A 19,732-nucleotide genomic window follows, 5' to 3' on the forward strand; every position below is an offset into this window, starting at 1 on the left:
ACAGTTGCCTTTCTGCAAGTTTAATTTTTCTGATAGTGGTGGAAAATAGTTAAATACACCAAAAAATGGGGCGTGTGCTGTTACTTTGTACAAGGGCTAGCATCTTGCATCAATGTCCCTGCTTTTATGTCTGAATTGATTGCTTTGTGCTTTTCACATATTGGCTTTTCTCCCAAAACCAGAAGGTGCTGATAGCTGAATCCATGCTTTCACCTGATCATGGTGGAAGTGGCAGCATCAGGCTACTGGGGAGTGTTTATCTGGGGAAATGTTTCCTGGCCTGGCTGTGCAGTACTGCTCTGTGTCCCTGGCTTCTCTCCATTCACCTCCTTCTTCCCACAGAAGGTTTCTGCATTTTTTTTCCCAGTTCAAGACTTTTTTTGAATTAACTTCTGTTCTCCACCATTTCTATGGAAAAAGTGTCCCTAAGGCCCCTGGTTTCCTGAGCCCTTCTGGCAATTTTCAACATGAATGTCTGTGTGGCAAACATAGAAATTAGGACAGTTATGAGGCCACCTCTCCCAAACTGGCCAACTGGGGTCCAGGTGGGTGGGAAAAGCTGTAACAATCGTCTCTGTCCAGAAGCAGAGTACAGGCATGCAAGGGCCCAGGCACTCACACCCTACTTGGTCCCTGTGGGAGCCAGGCTTGGGACCAGCCCCTGACTCCTCTCTGCGGGCAGCTCTTTGCCCAGTGTGCCCACCAGCACCAGCTTCCTCTGGGCATCTTCAGCAACCACCCAGTGGAGTTGCTTCAGGGGAGACAAGGGGAGATTGTGAAGGGCGTCCAGAGCTCCTCTGTCTGCGTGGCAGGGCTGAAGGAGCCAGAGCTGCCCACGCATGGGAGAAAGGATGCAGGGCAGGAGGGACACAGGGATGCTTGTAGTGAAGAAGAGATGCCTGCTTGGAAGAGAGTTGCATACAGGGGGAGAATCAAGGATGCTTGCAGGTCAGGAGGAATGCAGGCACGGCAGGGGAGATGCGCGCAGGGCGGGAGCCGAGAGACGTGCAGGACACGAGAGGTGCCGCAGGGCAAGGCAGGGGAAGCGAGCGCAGAGCAGCCCGGCGCGGACGGGGCGCGTCCCGGCCGATCCCACAGCTCCGCCCCGCCCTGACTGACTCCACGTCCGCCTAATCGCCGCTCCGGGAGCCCGTGATGGGCGGGCGCGGGGCCCAATCGGCCCGGGGCGGCGGGGCCGGGGCGCGCCGAGCGCGGGCAGTGGGGCTGGGGCACGGGGAGCGCGGCGGGACGGCTGGCGCGGCTCGGCTCGGCACGGCGCAGGGGCGGTGAGTACTTCAGGGCTCTTGCAGCACGCTTCCAACTTGGGCAAAGTTTCCGGCGCTCGCCCCGCCGGGCAGAGGTGCCCGGGCCGGGCGGAGCATCCCGGTGGCGGCGCGGGAGGAGGCGCCGACCGGCTCCGCGGGGCCCGGCCCCGGCCCGGCCTTCGCTGCCGCCCCGCTCCGCGCCCTGCCCGTGGGGCCCCGCGCCGCTGCCTCTGCCGGGGTCCCGGGACAAGGGGACGGGCGCGGAGCGGGGCAGCGGGCGCGGAGCGGTGCCCGCCAGGACCCGGAGTACGTGTCCGCTGCGGCCGCCCCTTCCAGCCTCCCTGCCGCGACGGAAAGGCACTTGTCTGATTCATTCCCCTGGAAAACTTCCCCGCCCGGGCTGAGCCGGAGCGGGCCCGGCGCGGGAGCGAGAGATGCGCGTCCCCGTGGCCGCTGTCCGCGCGTCGGTGCGGCCGGGCCGTGGGCTCCGGCGCGGGATGGAGCGGGGCGAGCAGCGACAGCCCCGACCGCTGCGGAACTTCGGGCTTTGTGCGAGCGGGTAGAAGCGGAGCTCGGCCGGAGGGGAGGGGACGTGCCGGTCCCCGCTGCGAGCTCCCGCAGAGCGGTACTTAAAAGGGATTCGCTTTGCATTTAACGTTTATCTTTTGTGCAGGATGGTGTTCTCAAATGCATAACAAGTGAGGAAATTGGAGCCGACTTTTCATCTAATTGAAGCGGGGTGAAATAAAATGAATTAGCGGGACAGCTGTGGGGGGTTATTTTTATACATTTCTAATTTGGACGGGGAGAGGAAGTGTCACCCCGCTCCCCTGAACAATGACTTCTTGTTGGGAGCCTTCGGAGGGAAGGGGAAGGACAGGGAATTCTTCAGGAGGTGAAGCTTTAGACTTCCCTTTGCATAGGAAAGGCTCGAACACTCTGACACTGACTGTAAGTATCTAATGGATAGCGTCAAATCCTGCTGCTCGGACTCTGCAGTCAAGGCTGTTGTCTGGTTGTAGGTTTTTTCTCTGAGTGGAAACGGTGGTGAGACACGTGGATGGAAATCTAACCTCCCGTTAATACTTGGGACAGGCTGCGTGTGTCTGCTCTGCAGTAGCATCCATACCTTCAAGCAGGGCATCATCACTTGAACTCATGTATTTTCAGGAGACCTGTTGGTATAGCTCTGAGCAAAAGCCATTGAATCAGCCTTCGAGGTTGTTATTGCTGTTACACAATCCCACTGGAATGCATGTGCACACGAGAGCTGGGCTTCCTGTTTTTGGTCAGCCTGTAAAAGAGACTATAAAAGATAATAGATATCTCAGATAAATCGCTTTTGCATGAGAACTTGGAGCCGTTGTTCAAGCAGTAACACTTGTGGCTTCTCCAGTGAGGCCTGGTAACCTGATAAGAAAAACTCCTTAATGCTGGGAGACTTGGTCAGAAGACAACAGCTGGAACCTGGATATAAAGAGGGAATAGTTACAGAGATCAACATATGTTAGTGCTGTGCATAGTGATATATAGAAATTCAATCTGTTTTGAAAAGAAGTCTTGTTCAAAGAGGAGCTGCTGGTAGTTTGTTAGTGGAGGGCAGTGTTTCAGGGGGGATTAGTGGACTCAAGGCGAGTCCCCTGGGTGCAATATTGTGCCGCTGATTTCTGCCCCGAGGGTGTCTGGTGGCCTTCTGTGGGGTGTGTGCAAGCAGAGAGCTTAGATTCCAAATCTGGTTCACATCTCAATAACCTCTTCTAAAAGTGTGTTATAAAATAATTTTGTAAGAGAAATCTTTTTGAAACACTTCTTTTATCACAGCCTGTTAATCTTGCCAAAAGCTTAACAATTTGAGGATGTTGCTTGGTTGTAACCAAGCTCCTTTGAAGGAATTCTCTGCTTGTGAAAGATGAATTACTCATTCTTTGTCTGGGTTAAGAGATCATAACGTGATTATTAAACTCAGTTATTCAATGGTAGATGTAAGGAATTACGCTTAACCAGGGTCTTTGTTCTCTTATCAAAGCTCATCTGACCAAGTTTCCCCTCCTATAAAGCAGGCAAACATCTCCCCAGATTAAAGAATGCCCACAACTCCAGAAACCTATTTACTAGTTTTGGCTAGATTAGCTTCACAGTGGGGAGAGCTCTGGGGATTGGTGACTTCATTAGGTATTCGTCTGCTGGATGCTCAGATTTGGGATAAAGGCAGAGGAGCTCCTTCCCCTGAGGCTCCTTTACTGACTTCTCTGCTCCCGGTTTCAATTGTTGTGAGATTAGGATGGTGAGTGAAGGAATTGCAGCCTCGTTAAATGGGTTTGCTGTTGAATCCACTCATGCAAGATGTACTAAGTCTTTCCTGTGTTTACTTGTCTCTCTAGTGCAGCAACTTATCAGGCTCTGGAAGAGTGGAAATACACCAGACTTAAAGGAAGCAAATGAGAATGCTATTCGATTGATTAAAAAGGATGTTAGGGGCAGTAATTCAGTATTTTTGCTTAAGCAGCTGCCAATGAACAAAATGATCCAAGTGCCTTATGAATAGCTTAAATAGAGGTAAATTTCCTCTTGGAACTACTGTCTTTGTAAGTGCTTCACTCCTTGGAGTCTCAGTGGGTGTGGTGTGTATGTAATGTGTATAGTATAAAGCATCACTAGAAGAGAAATGCTTTTTGTACATAAATGACTGAGTTTCAGGAGACTGTGCCCATCATCTTTCTCTATTTTAGTCTACTTCCTTATGGAAATAGATGGTAGTGATCAGATACACTTGGTCTCTTGCAAGAGCTTCATTTAGCACATGGGTTGGTCTTGGTGGTGATATTTCAGGTGGTAGTAGTTTGTGTGGCATCTCATCACAAACATACCCTGTGCTCCTGGTAGCAACCTGTTTTACATAGCATTAAATGATAGGTGGTGAAACACAAAGGGGCTGTGTTTTCAGCAAAACCAAAGACCCAGTGAGTTCTGCTTTAGAGGACATTCTTCAGTTGTTTTGCTTTGGTTTTTACGTTACAGTGTTTTGCATCTCTTTCCTTTATAAAACTGCTGAGTGCTGTATCCCAGAATCCTCTGGGGACATTTGTCACTCGTTAGGTACAGCCCTGTTAGGTTAATTATTCTGCCTTGGGATGTGCCTGTGGCAGAAGAAGTGAGGCAAAGCAGTGTCTGGCCTGTTTGTGTTATTCCTGGTGTAGATCCAGCCAACGGTGCTCTGCAAAGCACTGTCCCGGCTCACTCTTGGTGTCCCACCGTGGTGCTTGAGGGTGGCTCTGACCTGCTGTGCTGGGAGGCAGGTTAACCCTGTGCAGGGACGTGGCAATGCTTCTGATCAAGAGTGTTAGAAAGCAAATGTGAGGAAGGAAGGACAGAGATGTCACCATCTATGGTGTTGCTTTGGGGTTGGCAGAGAGTGGGACAGGTGACATTTGTGCTGCCACCACTTGGGTTTTACCTGTGTGCCACAGAGTAGCAATAAACACCAAAAGAAACACAGTTTACTGTTTGAGGTTTGAATGTTACTGTTGCCTCCATGAGCAGTAATTCAGCACAGAAAAGCAGATTCTCATCTCTTGGCGACAGCTGTTTAAACACGTGGCTGCTCAGCTATCAACCTGCATGGTGTAATAACAGATATTAATTTTTAACTTGTTAGTTACTACAGAGAAGTTCCTTCTCATATTGGGAATAGCCACAATATGCTGTGTCAATATTTAGTAACTAATTACTGACCTTTGCATACTCAGCACATTTTGAGCTAAGTGCTATTGTGTATTAAGTATTCTGTGCATCTCTTTGGACATTGAGCTCATGGACAAGTTCAAGTTGCTTATTACATCAAAAAAGACAAACATGAATCCAGAAACTTGTACAGGATCTATGTGAAAGGTAAATACTGAATTTAAAACGTTTCCCAAATAATCTTCATGCATATGCAGAGTGAAACATTCCTGAATGTCTTTTCAAATATGTTGCAAAATTGAGACCAACTCTTTTACCAAGGGTGATGCAAGGTTGGACTAAATCAGTGTTTCTTGGCTTACTCGAATGAATGGCACAATATCACCTTTCTCTTTCCTGTCTCTGGTCCACAAACTCTTTGATAGGCATCTGTCACATGCATTCCTGTTGGTGCTTTGGGAGCTGGATTTGTGCACAAGCAGCAGAGGCTGTGTTTGTGATGAGCAGGCCTTGGCTGAGCTCTGCCTTCAGCACTGCTGATGAGGGGGATGTATGGAATGACTATTTCCCCTCAGGCAATTCCAGAATATTGCTCAGGTTCTATCACAGAACCAATTTTCCCTGCTTGTACCATTAAAGCCCTTTTCCAGCCCAAAGGTACCTGCTACTCTTGCTGCTGGTAGATGAGTAGCTGGAAAGGGTGAGAGGTGTGATCTCATGATGGAAGGCAGTTGGGTGTTGGTCTGACATCTGGACTCTAGATCGTGTGGCTGGGAGAAATGATGCTAACAGGCCATCCTTGAGTCCTCTGAGAAGGGGCAACTCAGCTGACAGTGACTGGGCAGCTGTCATGTCTTTCAGTTGTGTGACTGCTGCTCATGAATGTGCTGCTGTTGTGTTCCCTGCTCTGCATGTTCCTGTTTGGTGTCTCTGTTGGATTTGCTGGTTGATAGGGAATTAAAAGTAGATAACTGTGGTATGATCTGTGCTGGGAGCTGGATATGGGGCAGGTGGTGCTTAGTCACAGCAGCATTTAGTATTTCAGTCTTACCAGATGCCTACTTAGTGTTCTTCCATGCTGAAGTTGTAGGTGATGGGTCAGGCATCACCTGAACATCCTCATTAGTGTTTCCTGTCCTGGATGTTCTTCCTGCCTCTAGGTCAGGTTTTTCTGAACTAGAGACTTTGATAACACCTCTTCATCACCTAGTTTGTGCAAACCCCTTTCCCAAGTGAGGGACTAGGTTAGGTGTAGATTACCTCGGCTCTACCAGCAAGCATCACGAGCCTGGCTGGGTGGCATTGCCACACTCTGCTCTCAGCTTGGGGATGGGGAATCCCAGCTCTCAGAAATCCTCCTGCCCCATCTCACTGTGCTGCAGCTCCCTGCCCACCCATTCTCCCTTGGCACATGGCACCAGCAAACCTCCTGGGGTGAGTGTGCTGTGGCAATGAGTGCATGCTGCCTGTGAAGGGTGATGAGTGCCCACCCTTTTAATTGATGATCAAATAGGTGATTTGGTTACAGCCATAAGATGAGACTCATGACTGTTTGTGGCTGCAGAGCCCAACTCTGGGCAGCAGGTGCTGTGTTTGAGATTTCAAGTATTTGCTGTGCCCCTGTGTGATTAAGGTGGTTGTGGTGTACCCTGTGGGATCTGCCAGCCACATAAAGAGCAACCTATCTCCTTGTACCAGCTGAGGAAGAAAATGTGATGAATCAGTGGAGCTGGAAGACAGAATTCTCCACTTAAAAGGGCCGGTGAGTGGGGTGGGAGGAGAGGAAATGTCCATTTGTCCTCTGCTAATACCACATTGTTTGATCCAGAGGTGGTGGCAGTGGAGGTAATCAAGCTCTTCCCTGTGGTGGGTACACCTGACATCAGTGCTGCCTGGACAGCAGGATTGATAGTTTGGCCCAATCTACCCTCATCTGGCAGGTCTAGTCCCATTGGAGGAGTGTGGACCTCCTTGGACATGATACTGAGCTGTGGCAGCCAGTGCTGTGCATGGCCAGTGCACTCAGTCACCTGCTGCTCTCTTGGGAATCTGTAATCTGTTGGCATTTTTGGTAATAGATTAAAAATGCTAAGAATGACAAGCAAGTCCTGTCTGGCCCGCTTGGAAGAATTATTATCATGTGTGCTTCTCTTAACTAGTGTTTCCTGTCTGGGTTTTGTGGGTTAATGCTTGGACTACTCGAAGCAGGTTTTGCCACTATGTTTGTGAGTGGTGTGGTGATGAAGAGGCAGCCTCCTTGTCCGCAGGAGAGTTGCTATCAACAGACAGAGCTATTGAGAACCATTCTCTCCCTTCAGCTTGTTTTGCTGGTTGATTTCTGTTAGTTTATCTCCACCTTTCAGCAGCTGTGAGCCAGGAGGATGACTGCTGCTCATGTAAATGCAGCATTCCTGGCAGATGGGCTGCTTGCCTTGGGTCCCCTTCCTTGTGTCTGCCTGTGCTGGCTGGTCCATCCAGTGTCCTGTGATGTGCACATTCCTGGGGCAAATTGGCTCCTGCAGCATCTGGATTGTCCCTGTGGGTGTGGTGACCTGTGCACTACTGACATTTGGGAATCAGCATGGAAGAAATAAAATAATTACTGGTTTGACATGCATCTGAGGATGTGGGGAGCAAGGCAACTGTCTGAGATGGGAAGCTCTGGTTAGAGCTGCTGTCGATTGCTCATGTCAATCCATATGGGCCATATGCTTCTAACCAGGCTCCTTGTCTCATTTCCTTCTCTGAAGTGCTTACAGCTGTTTTTCTTGCCTCTTCAGTAGGTTTTTTGTTCCTGTAAAAAGAGTGACAGCTCACAGATGCTGCTGGGAGTCCCCACTGCATAACTGTGAAGAGAAGCCATTACTGTGATGTTCAAGAGAAGATAAGGTGTAGTGTCTCTGCAGGAGCTGTAATTTCTGGTGTTTTGAAGTAAGCTTTTTTTGTTGTGTTGTGTTTTTCCTTTTAAAGCTGAAAATACTACCCTTTTTCCCTATGACATGCTGCCCTTAGTGATGGAAGTGAGAGAGCAGGTAGCTGGTAATGTCACTTTCGGGTGGAACAAGGAAGCAAGAAGTGATGTTGGCTAGGAACATGTTATCTAGTGTTAAGAGGCATTCAGCATCTAGTCTTGCTTCTATGCTTATAAGATCTAGGTTGAACTTAAGTGTTGGCCTTTTTTTCCCAAGAAGTCTATGACTGAAATGACAACAGTGCTTGAGGTTCAGTGTTGTTGGTGCTCCACCTAGCCCAGTGTACTGTCTGCTCTGTTCTGTCCTTTTGCATTCTGACAGAAGTAGTTGCTGTCTTCTGTAAAGGAATTAGTAATCCAGCTCTGGTCAGTTGAAGAAGGAGCTCAAAAAATGCAATGTCTATGTGAGTGTTTCACAGTTTATGGATGGGTGGATGGATGTTAGAATGGCATCTGAAGACAGTGAGAGAAGCTGTAGGCTGTAAGTACCTTCTTTTAGACAAATGACCTGTATATGGCAAGGAAGGTGGGATTAAAATGGTGAAGTAAATGACCGTGTTGGCTTGGCTTGAATGCCAAGTTGAGACAGTGCCTATAACCAATAAAAACTAGACATGTGTTTATGTAGGAAGTCTGTGTGATCTTGGGCTCATTTAGATGCTGAGAGCATACAAAACATCTCTAATGTTAACGAGTTGATTGTGTGATGGCCAGAAACCTTAAATGAGCAAAACTTCTCTTATTTTCCAATCCTCAGTTCACTTTGGTGGCTCTGCTTTGCCTTTTTTTGCAGTCCCAACATCACAAGACAATAAGGTATCCCAACATTTGTTCCATTGGTTTCTGAGATAGGAAACCTTCTGTTATTAGCATGTGAGTGCTATGTCTGTGACTGGTGACCGTTTTTCTGCTTGATGCTCTGAAGGATCTCACTGCTGTGCAAGGAGCCACAGGTTGGCTGTTCCTCCTGTAGAAAGTATACCCAAGCTACACTCTTCTCAGCCTGTGTTATAAATGATACTTCATGAACTGCTGTAGGAAATGGAAAGTAAAGCAATTCTGATATATATGTGTTCTTTTGGAGCCCTGTTCTTTAGACCAAAATACACAGGATAAGTCTGGCCCTTCCCTCTATTCACTTTTCATAGCCTCCTTTGTTTTTAATTTATATATCTTTTTATTCTAAATTCCTCCCATCCCCAAAATAGAACAGACATCAGCCTGCAAGCAAAGGTTGCCAGACATTGGTCTTGTGGATTATAGTGGCTTTTTGGCCTGGTTGGAGACTGAGCTCCACCCTACGTAGGCTTGGATTAAAAATAGCCTTTCTTTTCAGCAGGCTGAAAACTGTACACAACTTGTTCACATCTTGGTTTCTGGGGCACTGGCAGCTATGGGAAGCCCTTCAGCTGTTAAATACACCAGAAAATTTGTTTGCTGCTAACTCATCCAAAAAGGTTAGTGACTGGTGTCTGGGAGGTGTACAGCCATGCAGTTATTGTGGGTACTGAATAAAGGTTTAGCCATTCTTCTTGCAGGACCTGGAAGAGTTGTTGTCCACAGGCTCTGTAGTCCAGCAGCCTGGAAAGAGTCTCTGGTCCATCCTTGTTGGTGAAGAGAGATGGCTGGGTGGGATGTAGAGATCAATGGATGTCCTATCACTGAGCCTTGGGGCAGGAAGCAGTAAAGGCTTTTCATTCCTTAAATGCCTATCTTGGCTTAGGCAAAACACTGGCAGAACTCTAAGGCTTTGTTACCTGTGATGGTAACATCTTGGCATGATAGAGAGTGAGGTGTCTCATGGGTGGCAGGAAGACCCTGAGGCTCCTCTCAGGGTAGTGTTTAGAGGTGGAAGAGGTTCCTAGATGGGGAGGTGCTTTCACAGAGGAAAGTCCAGCAGACTCCTAGATCAATAACTAGGAAGGCAGGACAGGGCTCTAGCTGGCTGAAAATACAGGCAAGTGCTTCCTGCATTTACTCTAATACATCGTTTTATGAGCTTGGCAAGGACTTGGATGAGAAAGGGCACGTGTGGTACTCCAGTGGCTGGAGGCCATGTATTCAACTGGAGATGGCAATCCTGGCCTTGAAAACACAGCCTTTTATCTTCCTGCCTTCATATTGACCAGTGTTTTGATGCCCAGCAGGAACAGCAACGTTTTGGGACTGTGTTAGGCTGCCAGTTTAAGTGTGTCCCAGCTCAAGAGCCAGGAGACTGTTCCTGCCCCACAACCTCCATCTCAATCTTGTCCATGCAGACCTGAGCTGCACATTCTTCCCTCTTGTTATAAAACAGGAAAAAACATTAAGGACAAGGAGCTGACTGGTATCTGGTGTGGTGATCTCATTCCCTCACTGCCTCTTGGAAAAGCCAAGCCTCAAACCCAAGACTTCTCAGGCAAGTCCGAGTGGTTGGCCATGGGATAGCAGAAGAGGATCTCTTTGTCCTGTGCATCTGTTTGATGCCTTGTAAACCTCAACTGTTGACTTCTTGCCTTGTTTAATTTGTTGTCTACTGTGAGGCAGCAAGTTATTTTACAGTGTGGTAGGGATTGCCAGCTGTTTGCAGGCTCTTGCCTACTGCATGGGGAGGGGCAGCACTGGGCACGTGGAAGCAGACATCGTGCTGCCAAGCAATCAAAAGCCTCCAGTTTAACCTTAAGCCTCTGCGGTTGTTTAGGGCTGGGATGGGAATAAATGAGGAGCAGAGTGTGACAGGAGGAGGGCAGAGAGGCTCAGCTTGTTGTCTGTGTCACAACTCTTTGTCACTGTCATGCTCAGTGGGCCTGGAATGGTTTATGTGACCTTGCTCAAATGTCTCTTCAGGTTTTGTAGACTCAGCCTTAGCCTGTTCTGTTTCAGGTTTTTCTATCCTAGACCGAGGCTGTAAAAACACTTAAAAATGTGAAATATTGTCTCTCTTATAAAACCTTTGTAAACAGTCATAGAACTGGCTGTAGGAGGATTTTGTTTCTCCCAAAGCCTAGGGACAGAGCTTTCAGCCTTTGTCTAACTCAGTTGTGTGCTTTTACTGTAGTTATGAGTGAAGGGGCTGTTTGTTCCTATCTGAAGTTCTTAAAGTGTAAAAGCTGACTCCTGTGGTTATGTCTTTACTACAGCCATTTTTTTTGCTAAAGGAAACTGAATTTTTCCAGAAAAACAAAGTTGCTAACTAGGCTGCTTTTAAAATTGTCTTAAGTTCCTGTATTTATACCAGGCAATGAGAGCTGTTGCCTGCTGCAGGGTCAGGTCAAGACAAGGAAAGACCTGCAGAACACTGGTGTGAGAAAAAGCCTAAAGAAGAAAATCTGGTACTCTGGGGGATGGGACAGGCTGAATAACATCAGAAGTGCTGCTGTCCTGTATCGGTGTTTCTGGTATCAGATGCTGGATGAGGCTGTGGTTGAGGGAGATGTGTTTTGCTGGAGATGTCGGTGACCGCTGGTGCAGTAGCTGGGGAGGGTTCACCTCTGGCATGTGGTAGGTAGTCCTGCCTGTGACCCAGGTCCCATTAGTGCAGCTCCTGCCAGAGTTTTGTTTGCTAGAACTGCTTCTGTTGCCTTAGCTCCAGATGACAGGGAAACTGTCTTGCTAGGGAGGAAAAAATGAATTAGTCTCCCTTGCCTTTTTGTTTCCTGAACATTGATGTACGAAAAGTATTTTGACAATAGAAGGAAAATAGGAAGGCATGTGATTCCCACTCAATTTATGTATATAGGATTGATTTTTTGCCAGCATGTTAGGAATGAATTTAGGACTTTTCAGAGCTGAGCAGGTTGAACATCTTGGGTAATAGAAGCTTGTACCCTCTGTGGATTAGATGAAAAGTGATGTGCAGTGTGATGTTGCTCAAACAAGGTTGCACAATTGCCTATGTGCCATTTACATGTTCTTCCCTGCCTGTTGTGTTGGAATTGGAAAACCATAGCTAAAGTCTTGCTTTTTCTATATGCCCTTTCCATCAAAGTGTCTTTGCAGCTCGCATTGCAGGAGCTGACTGGTTGAGTGAGATGCATGCTGGAAGTACCACTTAATGCTCTGCTTTGTTAGTGCCAGAAATGGTGGTACTAACACACTAATCACTCAGAAAGGGGTGATGCAGTTTGTGTCAACATAGAGTGGTGGTTTTGCTTCATAAGAGCATCCCATCTCTGATGTACTCATTAATTTCCAATGGAAACTGGAGACTGGAGCACTTTGGGATAGCACTTTGGGTTACCCTATTAGTAGCAATGTGTGTGTGTCTTCTTAAATTTGATCAGACTGCGTTTCTTTAAGGTTTGTATTGCTCTTTGCCCCAGTAATGTTGCTAATGTGTCCCAGCCCTAGCTGCAGAGGCTCAACAGGCCATGCTCAGAATTACAGGTGAGAGGGATTGCTGATCTTCTCTCACTATCTCTCCAATGCTACGAGGTAGAAGAGTGTCTTGCTCTACTTTCACAAACAGTAGGACTGATTTGCTGCCTTTGACTCTGCTCTGCTGGAAGCATGGGGCTGGTGGGTGAGTTCCCATGTTTTCACAGTCACTGTCTCCGTTTTTCTGGGAGTGCTCAGCACAGCCTCTCCCGGCAGGAGAAACTGCTGGGTGAGCACCAAAGCCTTCAGTGTGTCCAGAACCACGCTAACCCAGTGGAAACTTGAATTCAAGCTACCCATCCCTGTAATTGGCATTCATATTTTGTGAAGCAGTGCTTCAGCTCCATTGCTTGCATCTGAAGGATCATAAATCCTGGGTCCTTGTTTATGCTGCCATCGCAATCTTGTGCTCCTTCCTGCTAATCAGCCAGGAAGGGTCTGTGGAGCGTTGTTTGGGTTTGGAGCACAGCTGTGGTTTTGAGATTCCAGGATGCTGAGTCTCATCCCAGGGACAGACTTGGATGCTCTCCTGCCTTGCAGCCTCTGCAGCAGGGCGCTAATGAGCAGGCTGATACTTCAGCCTCTCACTGTTTTCCTTGGGTTAAAACAGTGTTTGCCTTTTGCCATAACTGCTGAGCAGCTGCAGTGGTATATGCATATATATATATATATTCCTCTATAAATCCTGTAGTTAAACATTTGCTTGACCCAGCATAGAACAAGATGCTTGTCTCCAGCTGGTCGCAGAAATGGAGGAAGTAAGTTACAAACCAATACTGCAATTAAGCATTTTCCTCCTGAATTCTGCTCAAAATGTTTTGCCTCCAAGAATAGCTTGTGAGGACTTTATTTTAGGGAATACATGGGGTGTTGTAAGTGTATGTAAAGTTGTCCTGTTATGCACAGTATTGTGCAGACAAGCAAGAAGGTTGAGCCTTGCTTTTGAGAACTGTTTCTGAGAAAACATTTTGAAGGAGATCAATAGAAAACAATGGGAAATACCTTTACAAATGTGTTTGTGTTTTCTGTGCTCCTAGAAGTAATAAGCAAGTTTCTTACTTAGGTAGAATTCACCTTTCCATCAGGAGGGAGGAAAAACAGAGCCTTCTGAAAACTGAATATATTTTGAATAAATGTCTGACCTAAACTTTAGCCTGTTCCTTTCTGCACTGTTTGGCCAAGGTCTAGACTAAGCTTTCCTTGGAGACACGGATGGGAGGTTCCAGTGCAATTCTGCCCCTGCCCTTCTCTTGCCCATTCCTTTGTAATGTTCTTGTTGATCTAATTTCCATCTGGGTTCTTGCCACTGTTTTATTTAAACCAAATGCTCAAGCAAAGGCAGCATGATCAGACTTCTTTTTGAAAACTTACATTGCTTTTGCCCAGTTAAGAAGCTGCTGGAAGTTACTGTAGCTCTCCTGGACAGGTGGGTATGGCATCAGCCAGCCTAATGTAGTTAGATCCATTGCTAATGGCAAGACCTCTTATATCTCCCTCCCCATCTTCCCTTTCCCTAAGGAGTATACACCCTTTTTCTGGGTTATAAGGTGTTGTTTTAGACAGTCCCTTTGCTCCCTGTCTTCTGAAGGTCTTGAGATGGAAAGCCATGAAATGGAGTAAGATTCTGCCCTGTACTAATGGCCTTGAAACCTCCTGTTATGCAAGAGCCTTTGCAACCAGTATCAGTCAATAATTCACTTTAGCAATTAAGGCACTGTGCATTGGGTTGATACCACCTTGGCATAGAGTGAAGTATTGCACTTCTGTTCAGCACTTTACCCTTTCACATGTAGCACTCAGCTAATATTCTGGATCAGCATTTGGGCTTGTGTAATCCATTGTATCATGTAGTGGTGGTGTTCCCAGATGCAGATCCTCCTTATCGACAAGTTTCTTCTAGCCTTCCAGGAACTACCTTGCCTTGCTTAGTCCTGGCTTTGTGTAGGATCTGTAGATGCATATTGAGTTTGCTTTTGAATTTGGAAAGATGAGAGTTTGCAGGTTTTTTTTAATACTAATTCATAAAGCACTAAACTCAGCAGCAGACTTGGGAATATAAGAAATCTGCAGTCAAAGCAAAGACTGGCTTCACAGTATAGAAACCAGTCTGCTACTAGTGACTGATATTTTTTATGGCCTGGAAAAAGTGAGACAGCTTACTAATTAGCACTAATGAGGTGTATGATGAAGATTGCACTCTAGGCACCTGAAGGCTCTGAGTGATCACTTGCAGTGTATGTGTGAGTTGTAATCTGCTACCTCACCTTTCTACATATCTGGAAAGAGTGTGGTAGTTGTGGGAGCCCCTGAAGTTACCCCCTCCAGCAGGTCCATGCTACAGAAGATTTTCTGTTGGTATCTGAGACAAAAAGGAGCAGTTATGGGGAAAGCCAACAAATTCAGGCACGAGCTAAATACCAGGCAAAGCTTCAAGGTCCCTTGATATGAGATTCTGGACTAATCAACACAACTTAATTTTTAGGCCCACTTGCACAACATGATGAGCCTCATGCCAAAATCTTCTACCTCCAGCATCAAGCAGGACATCCAGATGGGACACCAGTGACTCCTTAAAGATCCTCTTAGGCTGAGCTGAGTGCATAGCCTGCTGCCCAGGTTGGTCTGTGACTGTACCAGCTCAGCCTTGACTCCCTGCCCAGCACCTTTCTCCTGGTCAGATTTCACTGCAGGTGGGTTGTGTGGGACCAAAGGGCCCCCCAGTGGCAGTTTCCCACAGCCTCCCCACTAGCCATGAGTTGTTTGCAGCAGACTGGTCTCAACATTAGTCAACATGTGGGTGAATGTCCATTTGCTGGTCAGAGCAGGCTGTGACTGCGGTGGTATAACCCCTTCTTGCGTATAGGTGGAAGATATTCAAGTGGTTCCTGACCTCTGATTCTGCATAATTGCCATTCTTGCTACAGTCCACGGATGTGTTTTTTAAGCCACATCCTTTCTATTGTTGTAATCTTATTTTGAAGAGTACAACAACTTTATTACTAATATAACAGGCTGTTTCTGTAGGGAAGTCACGGTGGTGGTGAGATTAGGGATAGCTCTTGTTTGCTGTGACTTCTAAAATCAAAATAAGATCCAGTGCTTGGCTTCAGTAACATTTACATTTTAGTATTTGGAAAGTGAGTCTTCTCAGGGGGAAAGTCTGTCTTGAGTAGCTGAAAACTTTGAAAAGTTATTACTATTGCTCAAGTTTCAGAGTCACTGACAGAGTGAAAAGATTTATATGAGAGTATAGAAATCTTGTGAATAGAACTGCACTGCTGCCATTTGTTGTGGTACAGTCTGCAGTTCAGAGGTTTTTTTTGATCTCTTAAAACTTTTTCCCCCCCTGCATGTCAGAAGAACTACTTTCCTATTAAATTGCAGCTTTTGCCAATTAATCTGAAGTTTATTTCACGAGGATGCAGTCCACGTGAACGCTTTATTCTCTTCCATTGTAAATGTGTCTAAACTGGATGTTGTCAGAAAATGTTCAGAAGCCTTGGGCAGTCACTTGTGTTACACAAGAGTGGAATTCTAGTATAAAACACTATTTTCTTAAGTAGTGACTTAAGGTAGATAGTTGTCTGGAGTATCTTCTCCAGGTGAGCAGAGGATTAGTCCTTGGCATAGCTTAGGCAACTTGGCTGTTGAACAGACCTGGCAGCTGAGGTTAGAAATAGAAAAGTATGTTTTGTGCTTGCAAGACCCTCCTTCCAGACCTTTCTCCAGTGGCATGATCTGTGCTGTGGCTGAGCTGGTTTAACTGAGGTGCCATGCAAGGGTGATCCCTCTCTGCTCTGCTCCTCCTTCCCTATGCTGATGTCCATTTGACTACACAACAAGATGGGTTGACGGGACTGAAAAGCTGAGGAGGAGGAGAGGGTGGCATTTGGATGGTGTCCTGCAGTGATGTCTGCCCTGTGCCCAGGTCAGCTTTGCTTTGCATGCTTTGTTCCTCATCAGCTTCACCTCATACAGTTGTAATCACCCAAGGAAAGGTGTTTTCTTTGGGGTGTGATAGGGGCAAAATGCACTTCATGGTGGGTCAGAAGGAGCTGAAAAACTGGCTTAAAAATATTCTCTGCTCCAAGTTCCTTCCAGCAGCCTCTGTTTTAGCTCAGAGAAGATGTAGCAGAAAGGATGGGAAACTCTCAGAACTGGAGCATCTTCCTCATGGGGAAAGGCTGCAGGACCTGGGGCTGTTCAGTCTGGAGAAGACTGAGGGGGATCTCATTAATACTTACAGATATCTAAATGGTGGGTGTCAGGAGTTTGGGACAGCACTTTTTTCTATTGTATCCAGTGACAGGACAAGGGCTAATGGAAGAAGCTGGAACACAAAAAGTTCCATTTAAACACAAGGAAAAGCTATTTAACTGTTGAGATGAGGGAGCCCTGGCCCAGGCTGCCCAGGGAGGGTGTGGAGGCTCCTTCTTGGGAGATTTTCAAGAGCTGCCTGGACACGTTCCTGTGTGACCTGATCTAGATGGGACCTGCTTTGGCAGGGGATTTGGACTGGATGATCTCTAAAGGTCCCTTCCAACTCCTACCTTTCTATGATTCTATGAACTGATGATGCCCAGCTCAGCCCTCAGACCTGCCTGTGGGCCTGACTGGAGCAAACCCCAACACTACCACAAACCCCTGCAGCATTTTCAGCCCTGGCTTCTGTCCTGGGAAGTGCATCACATCTGGCATCTGCATTTCCAATGAGAGTGCAGAGAGGTTGCCTTTGGTTTCTCTCTCCTTTTACAGAAAATCAGCCACCCCTAGACTCTCCATTGCCCATGATCTCAAGGGAATAACTTGTTCTTTTTTTTTTCCTCCATGTATTCCCCCCTCCACACCCACCTTTTGTGTCTTTCCAATTTAATAAAGTGAGTGACTCAGTACTAAATATAAAGCCTGTTTCCGGCATCATCTGCCTGTGGCTCATTTCCTGGAGCTGACATCAGTGGAGCCTCCGATTTCCTTATGAAATGGCAAGACATGAGATATCCTTTGCATGGTGTTCTGGGCATACTTGCTGACTTTTTTTGGTGACTGCATGGCTCCCTGCTCTAAGCTGTGAATAACTAGACAGTTAATTACTAAGCTGAGTGCTGTTGGAGGATGGGGTAAATTGGGCGAGTCCTCAGAACTGTTTTGCACTGCAGAATTGTACTCTATTTTGCAAGCATTTTTTAAATAAAGACCAATTTTCAATCTCTATTGCATATGCAAGGTTTTTATTAAATAAGCATGAGCCTGACTAATGTCTTGCTTTCTTCCTGATGACAGGCTCACCGAAAGAGCATCTCGGGAAGCTTTTAGGGGGGAAATTTAGCAAACATAGACCTCTTTTTCTTTAAAAACACTAATAAATTGAGGAGTTGAGGATACATGCATCATCCTCAGTTGTCAAATCTTTCTGTAGCTGTTTACATTGGTGGAACAGACTCTGCAGTTGATCACAGCTGAAGGTGAATGGAAGAAGTATATAAAACCTCAATTTGTGTTAAACACAGAGGAGAGCCTTTCCATCCATCTTTTGCCTTATTTCATTAAAATCCTTATTTTTAAAAGAGAATGTGAACAGAACTGGAGGAAGGGAGCATCTGGCACAGAGTAAATGGTCACTGATCCCAGTCCAAAATGGAATGCTGGCTGGACACTCAGCTTTGCTCTCCAAAGCCCCGATTCATAAAGTGTGATGTTTTCTTTCAAATGGAGCAGACTATTTAGGTTGCCTGGTTTCTCTTCCAGCTAGTTGCTCTTGTGGCCTTGTCCCCTCTCCTGTTTTTGTTTTCCTTTTTTCTTCTAAAGATGCAGGATGCTCCTGAAAGTGCCTGATATGCAGCACCAGAGCAGGCTCACCAGGCTGAGCCACATTTGCCTCTTACAGACACCCACCAAGGTCTGCTGATGCTCTGCTGCCTCAGGATCTCCTGGGGCTGGTGTGACCAAGCCCTCTGGCCATGGGAATTTCTCTAGCATGGGGATGCTGGAGAGGGCCAGCATGTGCCCTACACCTCCTTGGCTGGATGACAGTGGAGCTGGTTATATCCCATCAAACAGCTTTTTTAGGTAGGAACTAGAGATGTCTGCAGGCAAAACTCCTCCCAAAAGTCACTAGGACTGGTGTAGCATGCCTAGAGACTTGGGCATTGCCATGGGTTTCATTAGTCATCTTGTATAGCTTTCAGTATCAGCATGGCATCTCTTGGCATGGGGTGGAAAAGTGGGCAGGAAAATCTGGTGTCCAGGAGCAAGTGATTGTTCTCTCCTAGGTGGTGAGATGTACTGGGGAGAGCTGTAGGGCTGCACAGCATACTGTAGCTGAAGGCCAGTGCCTTGGATGTGTTCTCTTCCTCCTCCAGCACTTTGCCAGAGGCTAGTGGTGAGTGGAGTGGGACAAAGTGATTCCTGGATTTACCCTCTCTGCTCCCTCATCACCTGGAAGGCAGCAGCTGCCACTCCCACAGCTGTTATTGAGTCATCTCTGGAGAGCAAAGATGTGTTAGCAGCCTTCCAGTGAAACCTGGCAGCTGGAGGTGTCCTTGTGCAAATGGTGCTCTGGAGGGATCGTGTGAGTTCCTCATGTCCTTGTGTGTAAACCTCCATCCCAGTGCTCTGTGCAGGGCAGAGGGTGCATCGCCTGAGCAGGGTCTCCTGACCACCTTGAGCATCTTGTGCTTCCCTAAAGGCTTTCTTAAAGAGAGAGGAAGAGGGAACTACACTGGTATGCTGGCTTGGCTGTAAAACTTCCTATTTTGGAAGGGTGTGGGGAGTGGTGTGTGAGCAGCTGTGCTGAGGAAGTGGGCTGGGAGTGCCCAGGGAGCTGGCGCCCGCTGCCTGCCGTCACTGCACCCCGGCAGGGCGAGGCCCAGGGCGTGACGCAGACATGAATGGTGCTGGCATTGCCAAAGTGCTATTTTGGGTTTGAGTGTAATTGCTGGTTGGACTGACAGGACTGGATTTGGAGTATTTGGTGAGCAGAGTGCTCTTAAAGCTGTGGGAAAACTGGCTACCAGGGCTCCTTTATGAGTGTGGAGGGACAGGTATTTCATGTGCACTGTGCCTGCACCTGCTGAGTATCTCCTCACGGTGGAGCCACTGAGGACCTGTGCTGACCAGTGACAGTGGTTTGCAAGGCCCTTTCCTTTCCTGGCACAGCTGTTGGCCCTGTAGGATGCATTACACTTACCTGAAAAAAAGAGAAGTCTGAAGACCCACGTGCTGGTGGTTTTTAGGTGTCTGCCTCTGCAGCACCCATCTGCCACCTGCACATATGCAGATCCTGCTTTTCTGTCTCAGCAACATGGATGCCAGAGACAAGGAGGGGAGGTTTCTCTTTTCCCTCCCCAAAGCAGGCATTGCTCCTGCAACAACTCTGCTGTTGATAGCAGGAGTTACCACCTAGTTTGTAACTAAGCTGGGCTTTGGCATGCTTTCCACAAGACCTGTCAAGCCCCAGAGC

At 47.2% G+C, this 19,732-nt stretch overlaps 1 protein-coding gene across 3 annotated transcripts in view; it reads left to right on the forward strand.

The window, feature by feature from the left end:
• Positions 1–1,210: 1,210 nt before the first annotated feature.
• The window catches only part of PLS3 (plastin 3), a 51,882-nt gene continuing 33,360 nt past the window's right edge, over positions 1,211–19,732 (forward strand). The window contains exon 1 of one of the 3 annotated variants that reach the window (XM_062006434.1): positions 1,211–1,286. Coding sequence is in view for 1 of the 3 variants with exons in the window: in XM_062006431.1 (XP_061862415.1) it covers positions 2,103–2,216 (114 nt within the window). In the remaining 2 variants the exon portion in view is untranslated. Of the gene's footprint in view, positions 1,287–1,670; positions 1,891–2,087; positions 2,217–19,732 lie in introns of those variants that run through there. The other 2 variants (XM_062006432.1, XM_062006431.1) reach the window with 2 other exon arrangements.

The sequence above is a fragment of the Colius striatus genome, chromosome 13 (assembly GCF_028858725.1).
Source record: "Colius striatus isolate bColStr4 chromosome 13, bColStr4.1.hap1, whole genome shotgun sequence".
NCBI lineage: Eukaryota > Metazoa > Chordata > Aves > Coliiformes > Coliidae > Colius > Colius striatus.